Consider the following 16,553-nt stretch of genomic DNA (forward strand, 5'->3'; position numbering starts at 1 on the left):
TGTGCAAGGTTCTCCAGCCCTTCGAACTTGCCACACGTGAAGTCAGTTCAGACACTGCCAGCTTGAGTCAGGTCATTCCCCTCATCAGGCTTTTGCAGAAGCAGCTGGAGAAAGTGAAGGAGGAGCTAAGACGGAGCGATTCCGCTCGGCATGTGGGACTTGTGGATGAAGCCCTTCATTCGCTTTGCCAGGATTCCAGGGTGGTCAATCTGTTGAAATCAGACCACTACGTTTTGGCCACCGTGCTCGATCCTAGGTTTAAAGCCTATGTGGTGTCTCTCTTTCCGGCCGACACAAGCCTGCAGAGGTGCAAAGACCTGCTGGTGAACACACTGTCAGCTGAAGCGGAACGTGACACGTCAACGGCTCCTTCTTCATTTTCTCCTGCAACTGGGGCTGCCAGGAAAAAACTTAGGTATCCTAAGCAACCCGCTGGCGGTGATGCAGGGCAGGCAGGACCAAGTTTGGACATCTGGTCCGGACTGAAGGACCTGGCAACAATTTCTGACATGTCTACTGTCACTGCATATGATACTGTCACCATTGACAGAATGGTGGAGGATTACATCGGTGACAGCATCCAAGTAGGCATGGCAGACAGTCCATACCTGTACTGGCAGGAAAAAGAGGCAATTTGGAGGCCCCTGTACAAACTGGCTCTATTTTACCTGAGTTGCCCCCCCTCCAGTGTGTACTCCGAAAGAGTGTTTAGTGCAGCCGGGAACCTTGTCAGCGAAAGGCGTAGGAGGTTGCTTCCACAGAATGTGGAGAAGATGATGTTCATCAAAATGAATTATCAGCTCTTCCAGGGAGACCAGCCTCCAGAAGGTACAGAGGGACCTGTGGTGGTGGATTCAAGTGGGGACGAGTTAATACTTTGTGAGGATGAGGATGTACACACTGAAGAGGGTGAGGAATCGGTGGATGAGGAGGATGAGGATGACATCTTGCCTCCATAGAGCCAGTTTGTGCAGGGACACATTAATTGCCAGCTTGTTTTGTGGGGGCCCAAACGAACCAATCATTTCAGCCACAGTTGTGTGGCAGACCCTGGCGCTGAAATGATTGGTTTGTTAAAGTGTGCATGTCCTGTTTATACAACATAAGGGTGGGTGGGAGGGCCCAAGGACAATTCCATCTTGCACCTCTTTTTTTTCTTTGCATTATGTACAGTTTGGGGCCTAGTTTTTCAAACTGCCATCCTGTCTGCCACTGCAGTTTCACGCCTAGATGGGTCACGTGTTTGTGCCGCCCACTCGTGTCGCTTAGCATAGTCATCCAGCTACCTCGGTGCAACGTTTTGGACATAAAAACACTATTGTGAGGTGTGAGGTGTTCAGAATAGACTGGAAATGAGTGGAAATTAAGGTTATTGAGGTTAATAATAGCATAGGAGCAGAAAAACCTACAAATTCTGTGATTTTAGCTGTTTTTATGCTTTTTTAAAAAAAAATACAGATCCAAAACACAAAACCCAGAACCCAAAACACGGAAGGGTGGTTTTGGCAAAACCAATCCAGATCCAAAACACGAAGAAAGATCCAGATCCAAAACCAAAACACGAAAAGTGGCCGATGCACACCCCTACTCTAAACCAATGCATTTCAACTCTCCCTGGCGTCTTTATCAAGATGAGTGACTATATATAAACATAACACAGTATTACATATCAATATACAATATATTCATTACTAAAACACACATAAAAACCATAGATAAAAAAACATTTTACCCCTTTTTCAGGATCAGACACCACAAGTGCTAGAGTGCCATATTGTTCATAGATAATAAAGTTTTATATTTTCATGTGTTTACCCAGAATCCTATGTTGCCCAGTCCATTATGCGGACAATAAAGTTTTCATGGAGAAAAAAAAAAGTTTTCTTTTTGACAGGGGGAGTTGCCTGGTTAAACGCAGGCAGACCACATCTATAGCCCGGTCACCTGACAGTGCGTCACTCGGACATGTGTACGCGGCATCACTCCACCTCCCACTCTGTAAACATAGTGACATCGGATGGTCACGTGTATCCACATACATATTCTGACAGCTGGGCATTCTATTGCCATAGAAACATTCTGTTCTTACACTGCTGCTTAGCTCTACATTATCTATAAGGCAACGTGCTGCTGTTTCTTTAGCCACATTAATATTAGTCCTTATTTACATTAATATCCATAACAGCAAGTTATATATATAGGAATAAAAAATTGTAGATATTCACAGCCATAGACAACGTGCTGCTGTTTCTTTAGCCACATTAATATTATTTCCTATTAGCATTACTATCCATATAGTCCAGGGCCGGCTCCAAGGGGAGCAGCGTCTTGTACAGGATGGTAATTAGTCGCCCTGAAGCCGCGTGCGACTGAAAATGGGTGTGTGGTCTAATTATCATAGGCCACGTCCCCTAAATTACGTTATTTGGGGGCGTGGTCGTATGTCATGCCTCCCGTTAACGTCAGGCTGGGGGCAAGCCCAGCTCTACGTCAGTAGCTGAGCTGCCTCCAGATCTCTTCCTACATTGAATGGATGCCACATCCTTTCCTCTTCTCCGAGGCCGGCACTGCCGCACAGCTGCGGTGGTGGAGGTGCCAAACCTCCCGACCGCCCGCTGGACACTTCGTCCCATGGGTGGAACAGCAGGGCAGTGGCCAAAAAACTAGACTGTCCCGCTGAAATCGGGATTGGTTGGAAGGGGTGCGCCCTCTATGGGGTGGCGCCCCTGTTCAACCGCACTGGTCAAACATGCCTTGAGCCGGCCCTGATAGAGTCAACTGTATAAATATAGGGATCAATAATTATTGATATTTACAACCATGACATTAAACAATAAGTACAGATATGTATTTTCTTTAAATGAACCATTTTATTTCCACATTAAGACCATTAGGTTTAATAGTGTCTAGATCATATATGTATCTAATTTCCGTTTGTGTTAGTCTGATGTCTCTGTTTTTATTCCTCCAATTTGATTACAGTTGTGCTTCTCCTTAAAATGGAGAGAAAAGGGATGGCTTTCTAACCCTTTTGTGATATTTCGTATATGTTGTGCCCACCTGATTTTAACCTCTCTTTTTGTTTTACCTACATAGGCCAGTTGACATGTGCATTCTATCACGTATAGCACATTTCGTGTGGCATGTGATAAAATCTGTAATCTGTACTTTATGCTCCCTTGTGAAAATTCTGTGGTTTTATTGCTACCTTTACAGGATCTGCACATTTTGCATTCACCACATCTATAAAATCCCTTGTTCATTGGCAAGAATCTAAGTTTGTCCATATGTAATGAACTTGATACAAGGCTATCCTTTATAGAAGCCGTCTTTCTGTAGATGAATTTGGGCACAGGCGGTAAAACCTTATCTAGAATCTGATCTTTCATTACAATACTCCAGTTTTGTGTTTCTATATCTTTTGTTAAATTTGGTGCAGAAGCTGAGACCATAGTTTTTATATATTAACTCTTTGGGGCATATTCAATTAGCCACGGGTTTCCCCCAGTGACTAATTGCGGCCAAAACCCCAGCGGCGCGGGGAAAAGCTATTCAATTAAATAGCCTTTTTCAAGCTCCGTAAAATGGGACTCACACGGAAACACACAGATTCTGTTTAAACTGCGGAATCAATGGGTTTTTTCCTCGTGTGCGAGGCCGATTTGGTTGTTTTTCCGAGGATTTTACCTGGCACCTCCATGAGCTGTGAGGTAAAGTCCGACTGCGGGGACTGACGCGCCAGGTCTCGGGGACTCGTGTGCGAGGAATCCTCGGTAATTGAATTGGTCTGGTGCTGTAATTAGCCATGGGGAAAACCCTGTGGCTAATTGAATATGCCCCTTTGTGTTTCTTTTATTCATCTAAAACTAGATCCCTACGTTCCATATTGGCCACTTCCTCTTCTGATTGGTTTAAATTTTAGTTTTATATCCTTTGGCTTTAAATGTATTAGTCATAATATTGGCCTGTTGTTTATATGTATTCACGCCTGCACAGTTGCAACGTAAGCTTACCAATTGGCCTTTAGGTATATTATTTAACTATCTAGGTAGATGGTTGCTTTCTTTCCCTATATAGGTATTAGAGTCATTTGGCTTAGTATAGTTGCTCATGATGATTTTACCTTCTTTAATCTCTATATTCAGATCTAAAAAGTTCACTTTAGCTTTACTACTACAGAAGGTAAGTACAATATTAAGTGGATTGTTATTTAAGTATTGGCAAAACATCTCCAAACAGGTTAGCATAGCTGGGCGCAAACTTGGTGCCCATAGCTGTACCAATTTCATGTTTGCAGAATACCCCATTGAAGTTAAAGTTATTGTTTTTTAAGATGAACATACTTTCTATAATAGAATCACATATATTTTGATCACTGTTCTCTTTCTCTAGGGTCTTTTTAATGGCTTTAATTCCGTCCAAGTGAGCTATAATAGTATATAATGATGATGCATCTGATGTAACTAAAATTAAGTCATCTTCCCATTGTAGATCTTCCAAATATCTTTAGTATCCCTAAGGAGGGATTTTTCTTTTATAACTAGTGGTTGCAATTGGTGGTTTATATAGGCTGAAAGATTAGCTGTGATCAAATTTGTTCCAGCTACGATAGGTCAGCCTGGTGCTTTTATTGCATCCATATGCAATTTAGGGAGAAAAAACAGCACTGGAATTGTATAGGAGTCATTGACTAAAAAGTCAGCGGTGTCTTTAACATAGACTCCCAAATCAAAACGCTTAGTGAAAAGATGTTTCAGGGACTGTAAGATATTTGAAGATGGGCCAGATTTAATTTTTTATATGTTTCCCTATCATTTAGCTGTCTTAGCCCCTCATTTATGTAGTCCATTATATCAAGTACTACAACCCCCCCTCTCCGCCCCTTATCAGCTGGTTTGATGATAATATTTTCATTTTCATGTAGAGCTTTTAGAAACTCTCATTCTTTTTTGGTGAAGTTATTTATCTGGTTATGGGGGGCAGTTTTACATTTTTCTAAATTTTTAAGGTGCTTTGTAGAATGCCTCCACAACACACCCTTTCGTAAAGGAAGGAAAGAATGTGGATTTTTTCTTAAACTGATTTACCTAACATAACTGTTATTTTCCTCTTGATTTGCAAAAAATCGTTTTAAAGTTAACTTGCGTATATTTTTTTGTAGATCTACAGTATATATATATATCAAAGTGATTGATGTCACTTGTAGGGGAAAATTTAGGGCCTCCTTGGAGCACCTTAAGTTCAATTACATCCAGTACATATGTACTAAGATCAAAGATTTTTACTAAGTCGTCTTCTTTTCCAATTTTTTTGGGATGTAAAGATTAGCAATCAGATGTATCTTTCCTTTTTTTATCAGCTCTTTTTCCTCTTTTCTTTTTGTTGTCTTTGGGGGTTGTTTTAATGATATTTCTTCTGAATCCTCCCTCTCCCTAAAAAAAACATAATTGGTCTCATGATTCAGGATGTCAAATCTGTTGGTACTTCTAAATATTGGTGTATCCTTCACAAGATCATCTTTCCTATGGTCGTTCCATGAAGTCATGGGTGGGTCTGCCCATCTTTCTCTCATGGTACAATTCTCATTTCTCTTTCTATAAATATATCCTGAATTCAATGGTTCAGATGGTTTGGAATATCTGAGTGGTGGGGCAGAGAGTCATCCCTTATTCGGTCATTCATCTTATATTGCTTATTCCCATTATATTTATGGTTTATTTTATAGTTATGATATGCAGTCTTTTTATATGGATGTATATTTTTTCCTTTTGAGAATTTTCCTCTCGCTTTCCCAGCCCTAATATTGGGAATCGGTGATTGAGTATTATGCAGTTCTCGAAAATTGTTATCTCGATTACATTTTTTCTGTTTTTTAATTATTAGTTCTTTCTAATTTTTTATTTTATCAATAATTCTGTCCTCCAGATCTTTATATTCCTCCATGTCAGTAAAAGGATTAACCAAGGATTCTTAGAGTCTAATCTGCACTTCTGATTCTTTAATATCTTTCTGACTTACCTGTAGAATAAGTACCATAAGAGAGAATGAACAGTTGTTGATGATCTGTCCCCATATCTCCTTAAGCCCCTCTGTGGGTGAAAAACACCCTTTGAGACAGGTCATAGGAGAATAGCCAGACTATTTAAGCTGACAGGAATGGGACAGTAACTCAAATAATATAATTATTTATTTTATATGGCACTTTTCTCCCAATAGGACTCAAAGTGCTTCATATTTGCATTTAAATAAAACAAGATACAAAATAAACTTACCAGAAAAGAGAACCTCTCAAACTGTTCAATCAAGCAAGTTCTATAGAGTCGGAGTCACAAAGTTAAAAGGTCGACCCCCAAATGAATTAATAACAGGGTCATGCAGTCAGGGTAGGCAGAGTCTCCCCTGACATACTCCTGATATTTGATATAAAAATTTATAGAACAGTACAAAGAAGATATTTATAACTTATAAATATCTTCTTTGTGTATTGTAATAATTTTTAAAGTTAACACTCACCAGCTTTGTGGAGCTCCTTGGGAGGTGAGAGACGCAACAGCTCAGCCTCGCTTCTGTATAGTCAGACAGTGCTTGCAGTGCTGGGGGCAGGGCCACACCATGGGCAGTAAGCTGCACAGGAAGAGAGCTAATAGAGGCATGCCTCTGAGTATGGGGGGGCGTGCCTTGAGCTCTGATGTAAACCTTGGATGTGTCATGTAACCAGGAAATGCACTGCAGTGTTTAGAGACATTAGAGTTCAGTCAGCAACAGCAAGAGAAGACACTGTGATGCAGGTAGAAGAATTAATGGACGCTGAAGCTCAGTGTAGTGAGGGGAGAGTTACAGTGAGTAGGGGGTGAGACAGGCTCCCAGTACTCAGACCCGTCTCCATGTGTGTCTCCCCAGCCATTGATCTCACCGCACGTCGCTGATTAATAATAATGTGTTGCAACAGTGGCATGCAGAACTGCATCTCTAAATGCAGAGAACTTCCAGGGCAGCGATCTGATGTGTTCTGCCTGAACAATACAGATATATATTTCTATTGGGGGACAAACAATACACCATCACGGCGGTGCACAGTTCTAACGTGCAGTGCATACTGCCACCAATAATAGGTATATCAGCCCCCCATTGTATAAATTAAGATGAAAGTGACTGCTGTGCTTACGCTATACTCACGTTGTGCTGGCTGAGCTAAAAGGAAACCTACCCCAGCAGATCCTCCAACATGACCCCTTCCATCAGGTACAATATGCTCTGCTCCTGGACTTCCCACCTAATTTATGATTGCAGCCATTTGTGTTGAACTAGTTAATTGATGAGAAGGGTGTTTCACCATAGGTGGCTGCAATAATAAATTAGGCGGGAAGACCAGGAGCAGAAAATTTTATACATGATGGAACGGGCCATGCTGGAGGGAATGCTCCAGCACAAGGCCGCCATCAGTGTGGGATGGCTGGTACTGGAGTCCAGGGTCCCGGAGAGGGGCCCGGGTGGCAGCAGTGCGGATCTGTGCCGGGCCGCTAGCTGATTGTAGCTGGTAAACCGGCAACCCAGAATCAAACCTGGAGAAAGTGACAGACAGCTCTGGGTGCATTTAAAATATGAGACGGCTGCGAGCTAATCAGAGCTCGCAGAATGGCAGCCAATCAGGAGCGGCTGCGAGCTCTGATTGGCTCGCAGCCGGCACCATATTGAAAATACTACCAGCGTTGTTTCTATATGTCTAGGATGCTGATGCACCAGGTGCAATCAGGTACATGGAATTCCTGAGCCTGCCCTGAGCCCCCACTCTTCCTGCTGCTCTGTGTCCTGGTAAGCAACTGGAGAGGGGGTAATGGATGTAGATTAGCAATACTCACAGAATAGAGGTTCTGGTCCAGCCTTTCCTGTCCTGTGACCCACCCCCCACCATGCCTAGCCATCCCTGTGCCCCCAATATGTCTATCTCTCCCTGTGCTGCACTTCTCCTTAGTCTAGTCCTCCTTACCCTGTGCCCCCCAGTCTAGCCCTCCCTGCCTTGCATGTCCCCTTGGTCCAGCTCTCCCTGCTCTGCATCCCTCAGGTCCAGTGTTCCCTGTCCAGCGACTCTCCAGTTGCAGCCCTCCCATATCCAGACATCACTGGTCAATATCCCATATATTGCCTGCACCACCCACCTTTCCCCTTCACAAAACACTTTTCCTTTTATGGTTCTGGCTTTTTCAGTGAATTTTATGTGGATTCAGGAGAGGGAGAGAGTTCACTCACCAGGTTCCTTTGCACGTACATAACAGGTATTTATTTCTTACTTGTTGCTCATCATATAACAAAATGATGTATTCTCCTCAAACGTTTTCAGTCTATGGGCCTGATTCAGACCCACTCGCGAGCGGCTGTCCGCTCGCAAGTGGGTCGATGGTCTGCACTGAGCATGCGCACGACGGAGGGAGCTCCGTCGTGCGCATGCGCCAGACATGACGAGCGAAGGACTTTCCTTCGCTCGTTGTGTCCGATCAAAGGGGGCGTGCTGTCAATGTTGATTGACAGCACGCCCCCTTTGGTGGGTGTGCCGGGGGCGTGCCTCCCTGACGGGGGCGTTCCCACGGGAACGCCTCCCGTCAGAAGCCGGCCCACTGACATCACTAGTGATGTCAGTGGGAGTGATTTTGGCTCTGATAGAGCCAAAATCACTCCGGAGCTTGCGGTTGAAAACCTCAACCGCAGGCTCCGGCTCGCAATTTCGATGGTCGCGATGGTCACGACCATCGCGGCCATCAAAATGCACGCTTGTATAGCCTGTGGGTGGTGACCCACAGCTATACGAGCGTCCAGGAGGACGCTCCATGAAAATGGAGCCCGGCCCTCATGCAGAGCGTGCGCTCTGCTCAGAGCGTACGGCTCTGAATGAGGGCCTATATTTGGTGTTTAGGGGCCTATTCATCATAACTTAAAATTTGATGGAGGTAATTAGGTTTAGAACTAGCATGGAGTTCTACCTAATTACCAGAGGAATTCACCATTCCTCCTCTCCATAACTATCTATTTAGAAAAGCTGTAATTTTTGCAATAACAGCTGTTTCGGGAAATAGATAGCTCTCTACACTAACTTACTGTAGCTGGAATCAGTGCTGCGCATGCGCTGTTGCATTCGTAAAACCAGCGCATGCGCATCACTTCCTACAGCTGCAGTAATTTTGTGTGTGTCCCCCAACCCCCCCCCCCTCCACATACCTCTACCTCGTCCCCATCTTACCTGCCTGCTGCAGCCAACTCCAGCTCCGGTGTCTACTCTGACACGTGTTCTCCCAGCAGACCACAGTACAGTTTAGAAAAAAAAAGTTGGTTTTTTTTATAAACTTTATTGTGTTTTGCTGGAAGAACACAGTGTCCGAGTAGCCACCGGAGCCAGAGGACAGACCAGACCACCGGAGGGAGACGCAGGGGGATCTGCCCATGCTGACACAGGTAAGTGTCACCTGCTATTCACCACCTCACAGTGGTGGATAGTAACTCCATCAAATTCCGAAAATACATAATTTTTGGAATTTGATGAATAGCATAATTTCCATATCCCCATACTAATGTACTAATATATGGGGAGTGTGGAAATTAACGCAGGGGGACTTAACCAGGAGACATCAGTGATATCTCCTGTGTCAAGTGTCTTCATGAATACTAAAATAACGGTTATTAAGGAAAATGTCCTCAAAAACTTTATTTTAGTGTTGATGAATAGGCCCCTTAATCCCCGAAAACACGCAGGCAGCTATGCAATTGTGATCCTTTGCAGATATGGTAATGCACAGGAGGCATCACGCTTCCTGTGCATTACTTACCCGAGCTGCGTTGTGCAACGCAGCATCGGATAATCTGCGTACAATCGGCCAGCTGCGGTGACCCATAGGGCCCCACCGCAGTTTAGAGGAAAAGACCACAAAATCTCTGTCAGCCAACGAAGATCCTAGCTTCTTCCCTCCCCTGCAACGGCGGAGACATGCCTCCGTTTCGGGAAAAGGAGGGCATCGCCGCCCCCTGCCCGCTCCCAAACGGCAGCAGACTGTCAATCACTGACAGTCTGCTGCCAGTTTACGTGCAGGATCGCAGACCCGTTCTGCACATGCGCAGAATGGGTCTGGCTCCTGCGCAGATTCCTGAACATCGGGAATCTGCGTTCAGCAGTGCACTAGCATGCACTGCTGAATTAGGCCCAAAGTGCCAGATGGAATTCTGTGTACATGAAGTGCACAACCAGCAGGACGCTATCTAGTTCACATTCAAACACTGTCACCTGCTGAAAGACATCAATCAAAAAATATTTGCACTCACTGGCCAATGTTGTTGAAAATAGTAAGCTGAGCCTACATGGTGGAGGATAGACCACACTGTCAAGGAAACCTTTTTATGCTTGTGCATCTTTGCCTTGTAGTGAGTATGGTATAATACCATCTTCCTACCCATTTGATTTAGTTATTTTTGGGCTCTGGTGTTAAAGGATACATCACACATCTATATCAGCATTTCTGCTGAGGGTGCCTCAGGTCCACTGTTCGAACATACTACACCATATACGGTTTCTTCTTTTTTCTGAGCATTACATTCAGCAACAGATGAGCACCATCTATCAAGTGGATTTACCTATAAATATTTTCACATTGATGAACTAATAATATATAGGCCCTCATTCAGAGCCGTACGCTCTGAGCAGAGCGCACGCTCTGAATGAGGGCCGGGCTCCATTTTCATGGAGCGTCCTCCTGGACGCTCGTATAGCTGTGGGTCACCACCCACAGGCTATACGAGTGTGCTTTGTGATGGCCGCGATGGTCGAGACCATCGCGACCATCGAAATTGCGAGCCGGAGCCTGCGGTTGAGGTTTTCAACCGCAAGCTCCGGAGTGATTTTGGCTCTATCAGAGCCAAAATCACTCCCACTGACATCACTAGTGATGTCAGTGGGCCGGCTTCTGACGGGAGGCGTTCCCGTGGGAACGCCCCCGTCAGGGAGGCACGCCCCCGGCACGCCCACCAAAGGGGGCGTGCTGTCAATCAACATTGACAGCACGCCCCCTTTGATCGGACACAACGAGCGAAGGACTTTCCTTCGCTCGTCGCGTCTGGCGCATGCGCACGACGGAGCTCCCTCCGTCGTGCGCATGCTCAGTGCATAACATCGACCCACTTGCGAGCGGACAGCCGCTCGCGAGTGGGTCTGAATCAGGCCCATAATTTTTTTATTATATCTGTATATGGACTTGTTTTATGTGAAACTTGACAAAAGCGCCTATATTTAAGGTGATATACAGTTAGGATTAAGTGGTCCTGTTGTTTTTCGGGTGGCTGCCTTTGTGACTGTTGCGCCTTGGGTTAGGGCCGTACCTAGGGGGGGTTCTAAGGAGGCACGTGACCCGGGTGCCGGACTTGAGGGGCTGCTTGGGAGAGGCTGCCAGGACGCTAGGTTGCTGCTCGTGGGTTTGGAGCCGCATCCTGGCCTTGAGAGGCACAGAGACACCGTCAGTCTAATGTGGTGCCGGTCGCAAGCCAATCAATGCTCGCGGACAGGCAGCCAATCAGCAGAGGCTGCCAGTCTGTGAGCTCCAATTGGTTTGTGAGCAGCGCCACATTACAATGACCGCAGTACTGACAGTTCCCCAGCGTGTGGCAGCCCTTCCCGCGCCACCCCGAGCTCACCCACCGCACGGTCCTGGCAGGTAAAAGAAGGGAGATGGGGCCTTACTGTGGCTTAATGCAAAGAGGCCTTAAAGAGGCCTTAATGTGGAATAATGTGTAAGGGGGATGCAGTCAGGAAGCTGACGTTCGAAATCTCGACCGCCGACCTCCCAACTGTCTAATCCCGGCAGGGGTCTAAATGAAATGCGTCGTAGGTAAAGGGTTAAGGCTAGGCATCCCCCCGGGAGGGTTAGGCAAGGGAAACGGTGGTTAGGAACCCCTGGGGGGAGGTTAGGGTTAGGCACCCCCCCCGGGAGACTTAGGTATAGGCTGCGGGGAAGGGGGGGTTAGGTTTAGGCACTTACAGGGGGGGGTTAGAGCTAGGCACTTGGGGGGAGGTTAGGCACCCCTAAGGGAGTTTTAGGGTTAGGGGGGGGTTAGGTTAGTGAAGAGTAAAAATACTTACCTGTCTGGATCTTCACTGCCGGTCATCCAGCGATCCTGTGTAAGGAGTCTTACTGTGGCATAATGTGTAAGGGGCCTTACTGTGGCATAATGTGCAAGGGGCATTACTGTGGCATAATGTGCAAGGGGTATTACTGTGGCATAAATTTATAAGGGGCATTACTGTGGTATAAATGTATAAGAGGCATTACTGTGGCATAAATGTATATTGGGCATTACTGTGGCATAAATGTATAAGGGACATTACAGTGGCTTAATGTATAAGGGGCATTACTGTGGCATAATGTGTTATAAGGGGCATTACTGTGTCACAAAACCACACACCCTTTTCATCCTCTATGTTGTAATTTTTTTGGGGGTGCCAACTTATGGCCTTCCCCCGGGTGGCAAAAATCCTAGTTTCGTCCCTGCTTGGGTCCTAATTTATACGTTCTTTTTCTGTAGGTAACTCCGATACCTGCTGTGATCCCTCCATTCCCGCTGGCAGCATAGGTTTTATGGGGGATGTGATGCTGCCAAATTTACCAACATCCGGAATTGGCCCCCGCAGCTAACGCCTTTATGGCCTATGGGCTACACTGCGCATAATTATCTGGTGGAGGGCTCCATGTGCAGTCAGCGGGACTGCGCATGCGCAGCAGCCCCGGCAGCTCTCCGGGCACATCGCAGGGACAGCATGTGCCTGATGATACATCTGGGCGCTATGCTCGCAGATTGCGGAACTAGCGGCGGTGTTGTTGGTGGCTTGCATCGGGGCCCGCTGTGGTGCAGGGGCCCATAGCCGCCGCTGCACCTGTCGCTAGTGTCCCCCGGGCCCCACAAGTGCAGGGCAGACCGCAGTGAGAGTGGTCAGCACTACACAGTAACACACAGCCGCCAGCGGCGGCTGTGTGTGTTTGTTTTAGCAGCCAATGAGAGTCAGACAGACTCTCATTGGCTGCTGTGTCCACAGAGGGAGCCGGCTGGAGCTCACTCATGAGCTCCATCTTCCGACTCCCCCGCAGCGGGTGATGGGAGAGACGTGATTACGTCTCTCCCATAGTGCAGAGCGAGCTGGGAGGAGCGGACAGCGGCGGCAGGAGCGGGGATTCAGGAAAGTTGTGTTTTTGTGTGTGTGTGTGTAAGGGCGCACAGGAACTGGCACAGCATTGGAGGCGCTACTGGGGGCACTGTATAGGGGGATGGCCGCTACTGGGGGCACTGTATAGGGGGGGTGGGTGCTACTGGTGGCACTGTATAGGGGGGGGACTACTACTGGGGGCAATGCATAGGGGGGACTTCTACTGGGGGCAATGCATAGTGGGGCTACTTTTGGGGGCACTGCATAGGGGGGATTACTACTGAGGAAAATGCATAGGGGGGTCTACTAATGGGGCACTTCATAGAGGGGACTACTACTGGGGGCAATGCATAGGGGGGACTACTACTGGATGCACTGCAAAGGGGGGCCCAAAGCATATTCTTGCACCTGGGCCCACCACTCTCTAGTTCCGCCACTGCATGGGCGGTAATGTCATGGCCAGATCGCATTGCAATCATTAATAAACGGGGGCCAAAGAGAGACAGCCCAACAAGAGATGCCATTGGAAACACACTTAAGTGAATGGTAGGAGCTGACAGAAATGGAAACTGATTCCGTCCTATTTTGTTGTAGCCCACCTACAATGCATGGTTGTTGCCGCAGTTACCATGGTCTTCCTGTTTGCCTATTCTTTAGAGACTCCACTCAATAACAGGGCAATTTCATCCACAGAACTAACCAGTGCTCACTTTTTGTTTTGTGTAACATTCTCTGTGGATCCCAGAAACTGATATGTGTGAAAATCCTAGAAGATCAGTGAGAAATTCAAACACGAATCCTGACACTACCACACTGCCAGCTGCTTACTAACTACTAAGCTCTTTCAACACAGTGAGAGGACACTAATGAAGTTAGAGCAAACGTTCAAGAAACTCTCCCAGCAGCAGCCTCCCGCTGGGCCGCTGTTTGCGTGTGTACAGATATTACATATGTCCACAGCCCTGAGTGGCGTCATCCACTTGGGGGCGTGGCTAATCCGCCATAAACCCTGTCACACTTCCGTGTAGCCGTCATAGCTGCTCGGGCGGAGAGCGAAGCTGTGCGGTGCGGAGGAGACGGGGAGAGATTACCAAAATGGTGACGCAGGAGTCGCCGCGGTGCTGCGGGTACTTTAACATCCGCTCGGTGGTGCTGGGAGTGGCCGTGTACTATGTGTTCGTCAGCCTGCAGTCTCTGGTCTGGCAGACGGTGGCGGTGATCAAATGCGGCGGAGTGTGTGCGGGGCCCTGGAGCTCGGCCGGGCCGGTCGCCGTCATGTACTCTCTGGCCTTCATCCTGCTTCTGCTCAGCCTCTGCCTGCTGTTCGGTGTCCTCCGCCGCCGCCCGGGCCTTCTCCTGCCTTTCCTTGCATTCCAGATCATCGACTTACTGGGCTCCGTGCTGCTATTTTGCGGCCTGTTCGTGCGCTTCCCCTCTGAGGTCCGTATGATTAGCACCAGGCCCTACCTCCCCGGGATGGACGAACAGGACAAGGCCGCGGCGGCCGGAGGTTCGGTACTGTTCATCGCCCTGACACTTCTCCTCCTCCTGCTGAAGATCTACCTGATCCGCTGTGTGCTGACCTATTACCGCTACCTGCTGGCCAGGGTCTCCCCTCCCCCGGGCGAGCCGGACGGCCTGGCCCTCATCGTGGTCCCCAATTTGGAGAAGAACCCCCTGTTCCTGCCCTCTTATGAAGAGGCGCTCAGCATGCCGGCCAAGGACAGCCCGCCGCCCCCCTACAGCCAGGCCGTGCTGCCGGAGCCGCAGAAGGAGGCCGTATAAGCTCCCCCGGCGACCGGCTGCCTGATCAGGGAAACATACGATGCAATCTCCCCTCCCCTACCGGCATGGCGGTGCCAGACCCCCTCCCTCCAGCTAACGGGACATCATGAGAACCGGGACTAGGAGACCTGACTGTACAGGCATCTCACCCACCCCCCTAGCCGGTGCCCGGGGGCAGGATGCACCCATGACCCGCCCCCCTCCCTTGCAGATGTCCTAATAAATCATCAGTGTCCGCTTTGGTGTCCACTTGGCCTTCATTTTCAGTGAATGGCGTAACGTTGGCATGGTCTTGTCAAAAGGATAATTAGTGTGTGTATTATATACACACAGCATTGGCTCGGCACTCCTCCCCAGAATGTTACTCTTGGTGCCCTCCGCAATGTTAGGGACACAGATGCAGGATGGCGGCGGCACGCCAAAATACATAACGTTCAAGCTGGGTTATATAAACCTCTAGTTTAACTTCAACGTTTCAATCCTCTGATTTTCATCAGGAAGTTCCTGATGAAAATCTGAGGATTGAAACGTTGAAGTAAAACTAGAGGTTTATATAACCCAGCTCGAAGGTTATGTATAGTGCTGCCGCTATCCTGCATCTGTGTGATTAATAATTATTTTACACACCATTTATCAGCTGCGCTATATTTTGCAGAATATTTCTCGTATACCTGCACCACTCAGTGGGTGAATTGAACGGATGTAAAAGTTTGTAACAAAGTTCTAGTTACCAGTCAGCTGTGACGAGTCCTGAATATTTTGTCTTACTGTATTAAAATCTAATGAAGTGCCATGAAATCTTAGTAATTGTCGTGATGTGTAGTATTGCAGAAGAGCTCTAAGCAAACACATGCTAGCACAGTACTATGGAATTGAAAACCTGTTCTTTAATATAGTCTCCAAATGACCCCAGTCTGGTAGAATTTTATTCATCTATAGTGACTTTACTCCATGTGAAGTGTGTATGTAAAATATATCTATCACGCTAGGCCTGGCACTCCCAATAACACACTGTAGCTGCTGCCGGTGCCCTCACAGAGGTGAGTGATAAAACCTGCTGCACTCAGGACATAGTAATGAAGAGACGACTCAAGGCTTGTAAAGTCGACGTTTCAGTTCCTTAGCAGAACTTTTATCAAGATAAGAAAATGCAAAAACGTACAAACCTTTATACAGGTGCAACACCACGAGTAAAGCAGAGTTCCGGGGCTGGGGCCGCTCACCTGTCTGGGGGCTCATTGCGATGACATCATGACACTGAAAGCGTATACACAGCGCTGAGTCGTCTCTTCATTACTATGCCCTGAGTGCCGCAACTTTGCATGTTTTTTATATATTTACACAATTTTCCCTCCAGTGTCTTGAAATGAGGAGAACAATCCTTCAAGATTTTTTTTTTTTTTTTTTTTTCCTCTGCTGTCCCAAGATTCCTGTTTGGGAATAGTGCACAACTGAAAGCAATATTGTCCCAGACTTCTGGCTCTGTATCAGAGTGCTTTGAGTTTCTGATGTTGAATGCACAACATTAATACTGCACTATGCCCATATGGTTAGAGGCCCAGATGGCATGATCTCCACCCAGGTGGTGAAGCTGACG

The 16,553-nt window shown here is 47.1% G+C and overlaps 1 protein-coding gene across 1 annotated transcript; it reads left to right on the forward strand.

The window, feature by feature from the left end:
- Positions 1 to 14,181: 14,181 nt before the first annotated feature.
- On the forward strand, positions 14,182 to 15,193 carry LOC148532362 (lysosomal-associated transmembrane protein 5-like). The gene has a single exon (XM_088467924.1). It carries the CDS (start codon positions 14,267 to 14,269, stop codon positions 14,954 to 14,956), a length of 690 nt encoding a protein of 229 aa, XP_088324050.1. The 5' UTR covers positions 14,182 to 14,266; the 3' UTR covers positions 14,957 to 15,193.
- The last annotated feature ends 1,360 nt before the right edge of the window (positions 15,194 to 16,553 follow it).

The sequence above is a fragment of the Taudactylus pleione genome, unplaced genomic scaffold (assembly GCF_031769625.1).
Source record: "Taudactylus pleione unplaced genomic scaffold, aTauple2 ptg000078l, whole genome shotgun sequence".
Classification (NCBI taxonomy): domain Eukaryota; kingdom Metazoa; phylum Chordata; class Amphibia; order Anura; family Myobatrachidae; genus Taudactylus; species Taudactylus pleione.

Coding starts and splice junctions, on each gene's coding strand:
- LOC148532362 (XM_088467924.1), top strand. CDS start 14,267: ATGGTGACGCAGGAGTCGCCGCGGTGCTGCGGGTACTTTAACATCCGC.